We start from the raw sequence: 16,677 nt of genomic DNA, 5'->3' as shown, positions 1-16,677 counted from the left end.
AAATTCATTTTTATACATGCTGAATTTGAGATAACAATGGGACAAATAGATCAAAATGTCCAGTACACACACAGTGAAATGGCAGTTGGTATCAAGACAAGTCAAGTCAAAAAAGGATCTATTATGCACTTGCTTTCTGACTGTACTAAGTGCTTGGAATGCAAATGAAGCAAAATCAAAGAATCCCTACCTTCACATTTGGGGGGTGGGGGGGTTGGATGGCAAACTTTGAAGCAACTCAAAGGACTTGAAGTGTGTGTGTGTTAAGATGAGAAGGTAATAGTTGGATTTTCTAAGGTGAGAGAGTTGCTAAAAATGGCAGTGGAGGCATCTTCTAAGTTGAGAAGGTTGCAAGGAATAATGGAAAAAGGTATCTTGAGAGAAATAAAGGACTGAACTTGGCAGTAGAGGAACTAGAGTTTAAAATATAGCATCATAGAAGATAATGTTGATACATCTCAGCAGATCAGGTTACCAAAGAGTCAGAACTTTGAGAATAAATGAGAGAAAATTAGACATGAGTATTGTTTGAATAAAATGCTATCCAGCAGGTTATAGAGCAGTACTATGATCAAGTTGAAATATTACCAGCAAGTCAATGGTGGTTCAATATTAGTAAAACAATTTTCATAATTCATCATATTATTAGTAGCAATTAAACATAATAATAATAAAAATATCTCATACCATTTGATGATTTCCATAATAGTATATTCATATATAACCTACATAAAGTAATATATGAATACATATTCATATATACATATATGGATAGTATATTCATATATAACCTATATAAAGTAATAACAACCCTCAGCCAGATCCTTTACTAGGTTGCATATTCATTCTCATTATTCTGGATTCTAGGGAAATCCAGGAGTGTGTTTTAATATTTCTTCATTATTTCTCACAGTTGTAATCTCCCATTACTTAATCGGCCTTGGATATTACCCTTTCCCTCAGTTTATGCTTTGTTTTATATTTAATGAATTGCAGGAATCTCTTTTCTCTTAAGTGTTTGCTTTTATTTTTAACAAGTTTCAAAATTGATAATCTGAAGTCACAAACATGAAGCTTATTGGCTATGCCATTTGTTAACATTATAACAAAATTAATTATAGATTGTCTGTTGTGAGAAAAACCATCACCATAATCACCTTTGCCTTCAATTGTTACTGCTTCTATTCAACCGTTCAGTAAATAGGCATTTATTGGGCACCTGCTTTGTGATAAGCAAAAACAGTCCCTCCTAGCAAGTTAGTCAAATTGCAGAGTTGTTTTTGATTAATTTTTGGAGCATTATTCACATTAGTTTTCTTCTAAAAACTGTTTATGCAGATAAGTAGCAAAGTGGATAGAGCACTGGCCTTGGAGTCAGGAAGACAGGAATTTGAATCCAGCCACAGACACTTGCCACTTACTTGCTGTGTGACCTTGGGCAAGACACTTAACCCTGACTGCCTCACATCCAGGGCCATCTCCAGTCATCCTGATTCATATCTCTCCACTGGACCTAGATGGCTCTGGAAGAGAAAGTGAAGCTGGTGATTTTTTTTTAATAACCAAAGTAGCGTATTTTTTTTATTTTTTTTTAACATTTTAGCATTTTATTTGTTTTCCAATTATATACAATAGTAATATGTACCCATCATTTTTTGCAAGGCTCTAAATTCTACAATTTTTCTCCTCTCCTCCCTTCCCCCCCCAGAAGGCTGTCTGACAGTCTCTACATTGTTTCCCTGCCATAACATTGATGTAAATTGAATGTTATAAGAGTAAACGTAAGAATAACCATGAAGCCCCTCCCCAAGAAGTTGAGAAACTTCAAGAATAGAGAGAGAGAGGGAAAAAAATGTACTTCAATCTGTGTTCAGATTTCAATGGCTCTGTCTCTAGGGTGAATTGCTTTCTTTATCATAAGTCCATCAAAGAAGTTGCTTCAATATTTTTCCCATAGTTGCTATTACTAGCTACACCTCCACCCTATTTCTCCCTACTCTCATTTATTCTGTCCTCTCTATCCTTTCATCCTGGCCCTGTCCAAAAGTATGCTGAATCTGAGTACCCTCTCCCTCAATCTTACCTCTCTTCTATCACCTATTCTCCCCTTCCCTCCCCCCATCCCCCCTCATCCCATCCCTTTCCTCCCATCCTTCTCTAGGGCAAGACAAATTTGCTCCCTGAGCCATTTCCAATGAGAATGAAGGCTCACTCATTCCCCCTTGCCTCCCCCCCACTCCATTGGAAAAGCTTTTTCTTAACTCCTAAGTGAAATCTCTCAGCTTCTTCTTCATCTCTTTTTCCTTCCTCCCAGTACTTTCCCCCATTGTCCATTGACTCCATCCCTTTACCACATCATACCATTATATTCCACTCCTTCCTATGTCCTGTCTATATATGCTCCTTCTAACAGCTCTTATAAATGAGAAAGTTCATATGAGTTATCAATATCTTCTTCCCCTGCAGTATTACAAACAGTTTGACTGGGGTGACCAGTGAATTCTCTCAATTTCTATTTAACCCTCAGCTTCTAGGATCTCAGGACAATTTTGCTGTATTCTTTCTTGAAAAATGAAGTCTAGGTTCTTCTGGTCATGGCTTTCAGATAGCTCAATAATTTTTAAATTATTTCTTCTGGATCTGTTTTTGAGGTCAGTTGTTTTTCCAATGAGATATTTCACATTTTCTTCTAATTTTTGTCTATCATCTTTAGTCCTCTGGAATTATGTTTGGTCTCTGTTCAGAGTTCTTATGTCTTTCAGAATTGTCTTTAAGATATTATTGTCACTGTCTAAATTGTTATGGTTCTGCCCATTTTACTCTGAGCTCCTCCCAGATTTCTCTTAAACTATCTCTTTCATCATTTCTTATGGCACAATCATAATTCCATCACATTTTTCATTTATTACTCACCATCACATTCCATTTTATAAGTGACAAAGCTCCAAGGCTTCAAGAGGTTATGCATTGCCAATGTTTACATAATTAAGATTTTTTTTTGCAGTGGGAATCCAATCCTCATCTCCTTACTCCTTGTCCAGTACATTTGCCACTGTGATGGTAGCAATACAGTTAAACTGTGTTGTTGTACCGAATCTGGAAACTTGTGTTTAATTCTGATTGCCTCATTTTAGGGAAATTGATTAGCTTTAGTTAAATGTTCCTAATAGCATGACCAGAATATTGAAAGACCATGCCATATGAGAATCAGGCAAAGGATATTGGCAATGGAGAATTATTTAGGTGGGAAAGAGAATTGGGAATATATGCATATACATATATATATTATATATATATATATAATTTTCTTCACATATTTGATGATCCATCATAGGGAAGATGTATAATTGTTCTGCTTTGTTGTAGAAGGCAAAAACTGGGGACAGTGAAAAGAAGATTTTTCCTTTGGTATAAGGAAAAATCTTTGTTCACATGGGCAAGGCAGTTCATCTCTTTGGGCTTCAGTTGCATAATTGGTAAGATAGGTTAGGATAACATGTTGATTGAGTACTTGCTACATATATATATATATATATAGATATATATATATAGATATATATGTATGTATGTATGTATGTATGTATATGAACAAGTTTAGTGACTTTGGACAACACCATATGGCCACCATGCCATCATGGAGCTTATGGCTACTGAAATTATTCTTCTAGTGTTCGATCCTGAGATTCATTGAAAATTTTAATCTTGGGACTTCCAGGCAAGATGGCAGAGAGAAGTCAGGCACTGTGCTAAGGTCTCCTTGTCTTCCCTCATATATAATATGAAACAGACCTCTTTTTTTTTGTTAGGTTTTTTGCAAGGCAAACAGGGTTAAGTGGCTTGCCCAAGGCCACACAGCTAGGTAATTATTAAGTGTCTAAGACTGGATTTGAACCCAGGTACCCCTGACTCCAGGGCCGGTGCTTTATCCACTATGCCACCTAGCTGCCCCTGAAACAAACCTCTTGACAGAAATTTGATCAACAAAATTCAGAAAAAGAAACTAGGAGAACATCTACCAGCAAGGTCTGTTTCCAGGGAAAATGGGTGAGCCAGAGGCAGAGAGCAGAGAGCCAGCAGGGGTGGGGTGAGAGCCAGACTAACCTAAGATAGGACTCAGAGGCTTTGACTGTAAAAGCCATGGTTAGAGAGTCAACTAGACTGTGGAGGTTTGGTTGTAGGAGAGGCAGTTTCTGGCTCTCCAACAAGGCTGGAAGGCAAGTTCCAGCATAGAGAGATAAAGAGAACAACTGGACAACCACTGGGCTCCACTAGTCTGTAAGAATGTGGACTCCATACTTGAATTTCAGCAGAGTCCTCTTCCCAGAACAAACAGTAACAGAGCCTGCCGCAGCCGCGCCCCCCCCCCCCCCCCCCCAGACTCAGGCATGGGCAGCAGAGCTCCCTCAGCTGAATAGGGAGATTAATATTCTTGCCTCAGGGTTTAGCCCACATTGTTCAAAAATAAAAGTATCCAGCAGCACCACCCACCCCTCCAGGCCTAGGGAGAGCCTTAAATCAAAGTCTGAAACCTTCCAGAGAAAGTAACCAGCAACCCCTAATCACTGGCCCACTTAGAGGTATGAAACCCAGTGAACAAAGCCTCTAGCACCCCCCTACTGGTCAGCCCATTTGGAGTAACTAAGTCAAGTGAGCAAAGCCTCTAGGGATCTCAATACCAAACCTCTGTGAACCAGCCCCTCCCCCAACACAAGATCTGAGGAAAATAAAGGCTAGTGGAAAGTGGGGTCCATAGAAAACTACCTGGAAGTTCACTTCTGAGGAGAATATGATTTGGTCTCCAGTCCAGAAAGACTTCCTGAAGAAATCAGGATAGAGTTTAAAAATCAATTGGAAAATTTGGGAAAAGAAACCCAAGAGAAAACAAGAAAACAAATCCTTGGAAAATACAGTTGGACAAATGCAAAAAGAAAATAATTCCCTCAAAACCTCATTTGCACAAATGGAAAACTCCTTCAAAAATAGAATTGACCAATTGGAAAAGGAGATGCAAAAAAAGGTAAACGAAGAAAATTCTTCTCTAAAAAAAGAATGGAATCTACAAACTAATGACTTCATGAAACAACAAGAATCTGTTAAACAAAACCAAAAAATTGAAAAAATTAGAAGAAAATGTAAAATACCTCATAGGCAAAACCACTGACCTCAAGAATAGATCTAGGAGAGACAACTTAAGAATCATTGGAATGTCTGAAAATATTAAAGAGAGGAAAGATGGAAAATTGCCCAGATATCATGGGACCAGAGGGCAAAATAGCTATTGAAAGAATACATCAATCCCCTCCAGAAAGGGATCCCAAAATGTAAATACCAAGGAATATTGTGGCCATATTCCAGAATTATCAGATAAAAAAGAAAATCCTGCAAGCAGCCAGAAAGAAACAATTTCGATTCCAAGGAATCACAGTAAGAATTACACAGGACCTGGCTGCATCAACATTAAGGGCCTGGAATGCAATATTCTGAAGAACAAGGGAGATTGGAATGTAACCAAGAATTCACTATCTGGCAAAACTGAGCCTTCTCTTCCGGGGGGAAAGATGGACATTTAACGAAATAGGAGAATTCCAACTTTTCCTGATTAAAAAGACCAGAGCTAAATAGAAAATTTGGACTTCAAATAGGAGACTCAAGAGACACCATGAAAAGGTTTAAAAAAAGGGTAGAGGAAAAAAAATTTGCTATCCAATAAGATGAAACTGGCTATATCCTCACCTGGGAGAAAGACTCTCATAGCTCTGGAAAACTTTAACTCTATTAGAGAGAATATACCTAGCCAGAAATAATGGACACTTGTGACTTAACTGTGACTGATAATATCTCCTTAAAAGGGGAGACAGTATGGAGACTGAATGGGGTAAATCACATTATATAAAGTACCTTTTGCAATAGAGGGGGGAAAAGGAGAAGATAAGAACTGCCTGAATCTTACTTTCATCAGATTTGGCTTAAAGTTAACATACATGCACTCAGTTAAGAAACGTATCTTATCTTCCAAGTATTAAAAGGGGAAAGGGGGAGAGGGAAGGAAAAGAAGAACTGACAGAAAGAAGGGAAGGAAGAAGGGACAAAGGGAAAGGGGAAAGAAATGGGAGGGGGTTTGGATATAAGGGAGCAAACACACTGAAGGTGGTGGTATTCAGAAACAAAATACTGGGAATATGGATAAAGTGAACAAAAGGGGAAAATACAAATACTGGGAAGATAGCATGGAGGGCAATAAAGAGTAATTATAACTTTGAATATGAGTAGGATGAACTCTCAAAATGAAAGTGAATAACGGTATATTAAAAACCAGAATCCGACAACTTGCTGCTTACAAAAACTCATTTGAAGCAGAGAGATACATATAAAGTAAAGGTAAAAGGTTGGAGCAAATATATTTTGCTTCAGCTGAAGTGAAAAAAGCAGGGGTAGCAATACCTAATAATCAAATGCAGAAAGGCAGAAATAGTGAGTATATCTTTCTCAGATCATAATGCAATAAAAATCACATGCAATAATGGGCCAGGGAGAGATAGACCTAAAACTAATGGAAAACTAAATAGCCTCATTTTAAAGAATGAATGGATCAAACAATAAATTATAGAAAGAATTAATGATTTCATCCTAGATAATGACAATAACAAAACAAGATACCAAAACTTATGGGATATAGCCAAAGCAGTTGTCAGGGGATACAGCATTTATTTAAATGCTTTTGCATGAATAAATTAGAGATCAATGAATTAAGCATGCAACTAAAAATAACAAATCAAAAGCCTCAATTAAATATCAATTAAAGGAAAAATTAATAATATCAAAAGCAAGAAAACTATTGAATTAATAAATAAAACTAAAAGCTGGTTTATGAAAAAACCCCAATAAAATTGATAAACTTCTGGTTAATTTTACATAGTATCATAAATGTAAAAGTTAAACTCACCGCCAATGAGGAAGAAATCAAAGTAATAATTGTGAATTATTTTGCCCAACTCTTTAACAATAAATTTGGCAATCTAAGTGAAATGGATGAATATTTACAAAAATAAAGTTGCTCAGGTTAAATGAAGAGGAGATTAAATACCTAAACAACCCTATCTCAGAAAAAAATTCAACAAGCCATCATTGAACTTCCTAAGAAAAAAATCTCCAGGGCCTGATGGATTCACAAGTGAATTGTACCAAACATTTAAGGGACAATTGGTTCCTATTCTATATAAACTCTTTGAAAAAATAGGGGAAGATGGTTCTCTGTCTAACTCTTTCTATTACACAAATATGGTGCTGATACCTAAACCAGGAAGAATTAAAGCAGAGAAAGAAAATTATAGACCTATCTTCCTGATGAATATAGATGCAAAAATCTTAAATAAAATCTTAGCAAAATAATTACAGCAAGTTATCACTAGAATAATACATTATGACCAAGTAGGATTTATCCCACAAATGTGGGATAAATTTCAGTATTAGGAAAACTTTTGGTATAATTAATTATATCAATAAGAAACCTATGAGAAATCATATGATTATATCAATAGATACTGAAAAACCTTTGACAAAATATGGCACCTATTCCTACTAAAAAGACTAGAAAGCAATGGAATAATATGCAGCATCTATCCGAAACCACCAACAAGCATTATATGCAATGGGGATAGGCTAGAAGCATTCCCAATAAGATCAGGGGTGAAACAAGTGTGCCTGTTATTACCATTTCCATTCAGTATTATATTAGAAATGTTAGCTTCAGCAATAAGAGAAGAAAGAGAAATTGAAGGAATTAGAATTGAGAAGGAAAAGACAAAACTCTCACTCTTTGCAGATGATATGATGGTATACCTAGAAAATCCCCCAAAAATCATCTGAAAAACTATTAGAAACAATTAGCAACTTTATTTTTTTAATTTCATTTATTTACTTATTTATTTTGCTTTTTGCAGGGCAATGGGGTTAAGTGACTTGCCCAATGTTACACAGCTAGGTTATTATTAAATGTCTGAGAACTCAGGTCCTCCTGACTCCAGGGCTGGTACTCTATTCACTGTGCCACCTAGCTGCCCTATACAGTTATCAAATTTAGCAAAGTTACAGGATATAAAATAAACCCTCATAAGTCCTCAACATTTCTATACATGACTAGTAAGATACAGCAGAAAGAGGTAGAAAGAGAGAAATCCCATTCAAAGTAGCTTCAGACAACATAAAATACTTGGGAGTCTACCTGCCAGGGAAGACTCAGAAACTTTATGGAAACAATTACAAAACACTCCTCACACAAATAAAATCAGATTTAAATAACTGGGCAAATATCAACTGCTCATGGATAGGCTGAACTAATATCATAAAAATGACAATTCTACTTAAATTAAACTAAGGCAGTCTTCTAGTCTTTACACTGTTTCCATGCTATACATTGATGATCGATCTGAATGGACTTTCTCATCCCATCAGTGTAACAATCAGGGACAATTTGGGGGTATCTGCGATGGAGAATACCATCTGTTACCAGAGAAAGAATTGTAGAGTTTGAACAAAGACCAAAGACCTTTTATTTAAAAAAAAAATGCTATGTTGGGGCGGCTAGGTGGTGTAGTGGATAAAGCACCGGCCCTGGAGTCAGGAGAGTACCTGGGTTCAAATCCGGTCTCAGACACTTAATAATTGCCTAGCTGTGTGGCCTTGGGCAAGCCACTTAACCCCGTTTGCCTTGCAAAAACCTAAAAAAAAAATGCTATGTTATTATGTAATTTTACTATTTCTTATATTTTATTTTTTTCCTCAAAGATATGATTTCTCTCTCATCACATTCAACTGAGTTCAATGTATAACATGAAAACAATTTAAACAGTAACAGACTGCTTGCTGTGAGGGGTGGAGGGAGGGAAGTGAGATTAGGAGAAAAACTAAAATTCAAAAATAAATAAATAAAGTTAAAGCCCCCCCCCCCAACAAAAGAAAAGAAAATTTAAATCTCTGCTTCTAGAATATTTAGAAATGAAGTCATAAGGAATGAATACCTCAGGAGAGAGTTGTCTCTTATTACAAGTTTTCAAGCTGAGGCTGAATAACTGCTTATTGACCCTGAAAACCTAATGTCTGCAAACCCATCCCCAAGTATTCATTAGGTCTATACTCTGTATCAGACATTTTGCTCTGTGCTGGTGATACAAAGATAAAAATGCATCAGGCTCAACTCTTAACTTGCTTCTAACTTGATTAACTTAGCATTGATAGAGAAGTCAGATCAGTAGTAGGTTTGGAAGAAAAGATAGATCAGTTCTTTTTGTATGCAGCCTAATGGAATAAAGTATTTAACTTGAAAGTCATTTCATCTTAGAAGTCCAAATACCTTCTCAGTCGCTATCTATGTGACCTTATAATTTGTAAGAGTATAGGGCTTTATTCAGTCATCCTTTATATCTCTAGGCCTATAGAACTGCCATCTTTTATGCCTATATACAGAAGATGCAATTTGATATTATGGTGATTCAGGATAAAACTTCAGGAAATAGATTAGAAATGTTTTTATGGAGGTATCTTATTGAGATACTTCTATTTGAACCCAGCAATATCTGAGGAGGTCAGGTAATGAGACTCTGATTTGGTAAGAGTTACTTTAGCAAAATTCAGAACCCTATCAATCTCTTCCTGTCCCTACTCCTCTCCTTCCCTCTATCCTCTTATGCCTTACAATTGTGTATCTTTTAATTGTGGATATCCTTACCCATCCATTGTATCATGTAATGTTTTGTTTTCTTAATTTTCAAAGCTGGTGGTTGAATTTTTAATACTTGTCTACAAAAAGAAACAGAAAACTAACTTTTGTCCATGTTTTGGCCCTCACCTTTATGTTATCTTTTGATTAGAAAAAATAATTGCTTTATTTAGGACATAACACACAAATTATGTATTAAGAAATGTTTTTAATGGTTATTGATGGAAGCTTTTGGCAGTAGGTAGTTGTTACTTCTGGTTCTCATTTCTATAACTTTATGAACATTAATAAGGTACAATTTGAATTCACATTTTTTGTCTTTTCCCATACATAACTTTCCCTTTTCTATTCATTTAGTCACTCCTTCTCTCACTACACCCTTCTGTTTTATTCTTATTTTAAATAAATTTTATTACTATCTTTTGTTTCTACATTTCTTAAGAGACACTCAAACTGCCTACCACACCCTCCTCCCACACAGGCAACACAACCCCTCTTTGTTTAAGTGTCTTGATTCTCCTCTCCTGGGACTCTACTATATGTGATTGCAAATTCCCTGCTTTTTCTCTTTATTTTGAATTACTTACTAGATTGATATTTAGTCAATCAAAAGCTTGACATGAACCCAATAGCAGCTAGATAATTTTGTATGATTTTATTAACATCCCTCTTTTCATGGAAAAATGGGACAAAATGGGAGACAGAAGTACAGACATGTTATTTGACTGATGAAGGAGGCATTCCTTAAAAAAAAATTTTGTTTTTTTTACTTTTGTTTAATTTTCACCGAAAGCCTAAAACTATCTTTCTCAATGTCTTAATGGTTCTGACTGAGACAGAACTTGAATTGGGAAATAGGTGTTTAATATATGCTTGTTGTTTATTTCAGCCCAGGTTTCCCCAACTCTACAGTCATCTTTCCATTGTACTTCATTTGAAAAGTTAATTTCAAATATCCCTTATTCTTTATTTTTTCATAATAAACTTGCTTTATTCAATCTTAATAGCCAGGTATTGTGATTTTGTTTTCTTTTCTCTTCTACAGGTTTTGCATGCAGAAGTGTGTCAGTCTGGTGCCTGGAGTCACCCTCGATTTAATAGAAAAGTAAGCAAGATTTCAATATACTCAAATAACTTTGATTTTCAAGGCAAGTGGAAAATTATTTCCTATTGTTTCATATTTGATTTGTAGGATTTTTTTTTTCTGCTGATGTGGAGTTGTTTCTCCTTCACCTACCTGTGCTCTCCTGATATTTTTACTGCTATTAAGTCCAGTTTTTGTGAAGTGTCAAAGCTTACTGTCAGAATAATTTAGGATGAAGAGAAGGGATTGGTTCTGGACCTGGGCCTTGTGATTTCATTAATAATCTGAAACTTTCAAGTAAGTAAACTCTGACCAGTCCAGATCAATAGATTCTCTGCCTTTGCTAACCTCAAGAATTAGCTGGGATCTTCACAAATTCGGGTGCTTGCCCCATATCACACAGCTAATCTATGTCAGAGAGACTTTACCTACATTTTCCTGGCTTTGAGGTCAACTCTCCTTCCTCTCCACAACACAAGCTCTCAATCCCATTTAGCATTTTTCCTAACTAAAAATTAAGGCAGTAGAAAATATTTACTTTATCTTTTTCTAACATGAAGACCTCTATATTGAGACAAATTTTCTACCTCTTTGACATGAAAATAGCAATGTGAGAGTTTTTGAAAGAGAAATAACATGAAATAAGTATAGGAAATATGCTGAGAATTGATAGGAAAATAGAGTAGAAGCAGGAAGATAACTATTAAAAATGAATTAATAGTTCTGGGCAATAGTGTCAGAGGTACTGAATTGGGATCATTGACTTGGTGAGTAGAGAGAAGATGAATGTTACATATTCTGGGGATAGAATTTAATACAAGCTAGGGGAAAGTGTTTACGATCATATGCCAAACTTATATAACTGTATGAATGAGAGGATGGTGTGGCACCTTCATCAAAAATAATTCAGTTTGCAGTAAGAACAGGCCTTGGGAATAAGATTATGAGACCAAACTGATACCTATAGAACATCTAGTAGATATTTACCCAACAGCTGACAATGTGGGACTAGAATTCAGGACAGTTATTAGGATTTGAATTGAGAATCCTTTGTAGAATTACATTACTTGAAGCAGTGGTAATAGACTCAAATCGGTGAGGTTAAATGTATGTTCAGAGATCATTTTCTCATCATCCTCTGTGAAATGAGGATAATAAGAGCCCTTGGCTCACATAGTCATAAGGATCAAATAGGACAGTTGTAGGATGCAGCTAAGTGGCTCTGGGCCCCAGAGTCAGAAAGATGTGAGTACAGATCCTGCCTCAGACATTTTGCTGCAGGATGACTTGGGCAAGGTGCTTCCCCTTATCTCAGTTTCGTCAACAGTAAAAGTGGGGATAATAGACCTCCTCTGAGGACTGTGGTGAAGAGTAAGTGAAATCATATTTGAGAGTGCTTGGTACAATGCCCAGCACAGAGTAGGTCCTATAAAATGCTTATTGCCTCCCCTCCAAACTCCTTAAAAGAAAAGAATTGAACTGAGCTCTGGAAGCTATCTGAGTCTCATGGTTTTTGTGGAGAAAGTCTAAAGTGATTTTCATCAATTCACTTTATTTCAAAAATCAAACAAAAATTTATCATATACCTATTATGGAATAGGTAGTTGAAATATAAAGGTGGAAGATTACAATTTCTCTTACCTAAAAGAGCTTAAATCTAATAAATTTACAGAAAAAGAAGACTCGGGACAAATGGTACAAGGTATGCTACTCCTGATTTCTTCCCCATTCACCTTCTTAACCAAACATGGTTACTAGAGTCAGGATTAGAGATTTTAATGTAGGAAGGAATGAATGAGATTCTCTAGATTATCCCCTGCCTTTTACAGATTAAAGAAATGAAGCCCAGAAGTTAAATAACTTGGTTTGGTTTACACAGTTAGGAAATAGAAATGGATGTGAAGCTTGTTATGGAGTGAATTCCAGACAAAGGCAGAACATAATCTGATATAGAATGCCATGAAAACATTGGGGTGGGAAATAGTACTTTCCAAGGGGGGAATCAGAGAAAGATTCCTGTAGGAAATGAGTTTCTGGATTAGCTGAAAATTCATAAAGGCTCCCTGGTTCAGATACCCCTTGCCTATCATTCAAGGCTGAAATCAAAAGGTACCATTTTCCATGAAGAGTTTTCTGACCCCTTCCTTGTGTCCCCTAATTTAATTAACCTTTCTTTAGCACCATATTTTCCCCAAATTCACTGAATATTTATCATTTTTAATTATTCCATCTACATGTTTATCATTATACCTCCCCTACAACCACGTACTTTCTGAGGTGAATATAATGAAAGCTTATATAACTGAATTCTGGTTGTGTTATATTGAGGTCTACTTCCCAACCCCAAATATATTTGTTTACTAGATCTTGCCATACAGCAAACGTTACTTAAATGTTCATCAGGGAGCTTAGTTTAGCTTTATTGTATTTGACTATTTTATCTAGCCATACAGCTTGATTAGTTGTACAAGGATCAAATGCCATATTGCTCCCTTCCCTAAGAAACTAAATTCCACCCATCCTTTTTAATTTTTACAGATAACGTGAGAATGGTGTCTTATTTCCTCCCCCTTCTGTTACTTTTGCTCTTCTTATCCATCCTTTCTTGATTTATTTTTTCCAATATTATTCTCCTCTATCTTTTCTTTTTCTCTTCCTCTCTGTCTCTTCAATGATAGTGTCACACTGTGTGAAAGCCTTTCCAGTCTTATACCCTACTCTCCTCTATATACTCTGCTGTCCTGTGACTGGCATGGCCTCGTTTCACTTCAGCATTCTGTCTCCCAGTTCTTCAGTTTCCCTGGTTCTAATTCCCTTCTTCCTCCTCTTTACCTCTTGACTTCCTTCAAATCCCAGATAAAATTCAATAAGAATCGTTTTTGCAATTCTTTTTAAGACTAGTGACTTCAGGGGGCAGCTAGGTGGTGCAGTAGATAAAGCACCGGCCCTGGAGTCAGGAGTACCTGGGTTCAAATCCAGTCTCAGACACTTAATAATTACCTAGTGGTGTGGCCTTGGGCAAGCCACTTAACCCCATTGCCTTGCAAAAATCTAAAAAAAAAAAAAGACTAGTGACTTCATTCTGCTGTTTTCTCCATTGTATGCTGTAAATAACTTGTCTTCATGTTGTTTCCCCCAATTTGACTGTGAGTTCCTTGAGAATAGGGACTGTCTTTTGCCTTATTTTGGATCCATAAAACTTAGCACAGTGCTTGTGACATAGTGATGCTTAATAATGAGACTCAATGAAATAGGAGGTCTCATGGGCATAATTATAAGGAGGTCATGATCAATTTAGTCCTGGAAATTAAAAAAGCATAGGTGAATATAGTTAGTTTTCTTAGGCTACTTAGGAGTTTGTAAGAATTTTAAAATTACTTCCATGAAGAAATTACACTCCAGTTTGTTGCCGTTAAGTTTGAGTTAGTGCCTACTATTGACCACATTGACAACCATCTGGCTAACTTATATTAAGTAATAGATTCCAGAAATAGCACAAAAACAATTTTGACAATTGTTACTAAATAAAAATTAGCTACATTTATTCATTTTTTCATTCTTGCAATATTAAGCACTTATTATCTGCAAGTCACTATGTTGGGGGATGGTTCTAACTTAATGAATGAGAATTAGAAAAAAACTACAAATTAATAAGAATATAATAAATGATAATATAAGTATAAATAAATATAATAAATGATCCTTTTTTCTGCTCAACCTATTTAGGGGATTTCACAAACTAATCAGACTCTATTCTGTAAGAACTAAGACCAAAGCTCCTTCAACTGTACTCAGTTTAGGATCATAAGATCTTAGAATGTTGAAGCTGAAGGGACCTTAGATATCATTTAGTCCTATCCATCAATTTTCAGATAAGGAAACTGAGCCCTTGAGAGGAGAAGTGAAAGTAAAGAAAAGGTGCTGTATTAAGAAACATTTTTAAGATCTCTGAAGCTGAAGAAACATCTTCGTGCTTGTAACCTGCACTTTTTAGACTGATGTAAAAGTACTAGGGTACTATCTTATCACCTTTGTTGTACATTGATTTGATATAGTAAATTCTCCTTCAATGTCTACTGTATTGAGATTAGTTATTTGGGATTTTTTTCATATCACCAAACTTCCATCTAAATTTTTTTGGACAATCTATTATTCAGTATTCATTAAGTATGAAGTCCTAAAAGGGCATCTTGATTGGGAATATGAATGGCTTAAAAATATTATTCCGTTCTGACCTTTCACCACCTAACAAACAGACACTTCCCCTGTAGATCCAGTAAGAATACTTGGTGCTGTGCTGTATGTTTTCAAAGACTTTTTTGTTTTGTAAAGAACTTTAGGATAAGAAAGTTTTATAAGGATTCTTCTTTTATTTAGTCAAAGCAATTACCACTGTCTTCTAGAACAGTTTACTCAAGTCAAAGTAATTTAAGTAATTTAAAAAAATGGTTCGGGGCAGCTAGATCGCACATTGACCCTGGATTTGAATCCGACCTCAGACACTTAATAATTTACTAGCTGTGTGACCTTGGGCAAGTCACTTAACCCCATTGTCTTGCCAAAAAAAAACAAACAAAAAGAAGATTGTTCAGATTTCAGGGGTTGTTGCCTTTTAGAAATCTTGTTGTCAGAATTAATCTAAGAAGATTCTAGGCTCTGGACTTCTGACCAATATCTGGAACTAATTTCTAAGCAATGGAATGAGGATGGAAAGTTTATTTGATGAATATTTGAAAGATGCTAAAGACTTGAGAATGAATTATTTTAAATTAGAATAATTGAAATAATTGACTACTGAAATTTTTCTAAGTAATCTAGCAAAACTACCTTCTATTTCTTTGGTCAACCAAGTTAGAATATACATTGTCCAGTATTTTCAAATTGATCATTTCTCCTTTATAATATAGTTTTAGATCTAATTTGGTATTCTCCTAATTCTTATTTTTTCCACAATCTCCCATGACGTTCTAAAAGGTTTGTTCCTCCAGATGAATATACTAAGTATTCATCTGATAGTTTGATTGGAGTGCATTGAATTTTTAAATGTCCTTTGGTAACATAATTACTTTTGTTACATAGGCACAGCTCAGTCTTGAACAAAGACTATTCTTACAAGTGATTTTGTAGTTAAAGCTATATAAGTATTTAATATACTTTGGTAGGATGATTCCCAAATATTTTATGCATTTTTGTGGTTATTTGAAATACTATGTAACTGCTGTACCTTATTACTTGAGAAGTGTTGATTTAGATAATTGAATTTTATTTTTGTTTTGTTATCTTTCTTAGTTCCCAAGCTGAGATTTAGCCAACAAAGTTTTTTTATATTTTTTACTGATCTGTTCTTATACTCCCTGCATTTCTCTCTATATAATATGTTCCTGACCATCCTCCCCCCTTCAGCTAAAGTGTCCAACATTTATATCAAAGATATTTTTAAAAAGAAGAAAGTAGAAAGAGGAAACTCAATAAAATGAAAAAAAAATAAAACCTGAAACCCTGACATTATTTAAACTTTTAAAAAATATAATGAATTTTTTAAGAAGGAGAGGGGGGAATATCAACAAAAGCAATCAATAATTGAAAAAAATGAAAATATAGGCATTATTCCATATTTATTGACATCATACCTCTGTAGGATAATTGGGGAAAAGTTTCTTCGAAATATTCTTATTTGAACCCATGCTTATTCATTGTTATTTTGCATCATTCACTTTCCATTGTTATTTCCATTTACATTGCTGTGGTAATTCTGCTTCTCTGTAATCATCATTTCTTAAAGCACATTTAATATTACAGTACATTTATGTACCACAGTTTGTTTAGCCATTCTTCAGTTGATAGGTTCTACTTTGCTTCTAGTTGTTTGTTAACCAGA

General features: G+C 35.3%; 1 protein-coding gene across 8 annotated transcripts in view; it reads left to right on the top strand.

Annotated features, from left to right (window-relative positions):
- Positions 1-16,677, top strand: part of RPTOR (regulatory associated protein of MTOR complex 1) — a 552,432-nt gene that overhangs the window by 274,993 nt on the left and 260,762 nt on the right. For all 8 annotated transcript variants that reach the window (XM_074224960.1, XM_074224956.1, XM_074224957.1 and 5 more), the window contains exon 7: positions 10,761-10,820. In XM_074224960.1, coding sequence (XP_074081061.1) covers positions 10,761-10,820 — 60 coding nt within the window. The remainder of the gene's footprint in view (positions 1-10,760; positions 10,821-16,677) is intronic.

Source organism: Macrotis lagotis, chromosome 2 (assembly GCF_037893015.1).
Source record: "Macrotis lagotis isolate mMagLag1 chromosome 2, bilby.v1.9.chrom.fasta, whole genome shotgun sequence".
Taxonomy (NCBI): Eukaryota; Metazoa; Chordata; class Mammalia; order Peramelemorphia; family Peramelidae; genus Macrotis; species Macrotis lagotis.
The sequence above is the reverse complement of the archived record's forward strand: the minus strand, read 5'-3'. Positions and strand labels throughout refer to the sequence as shown.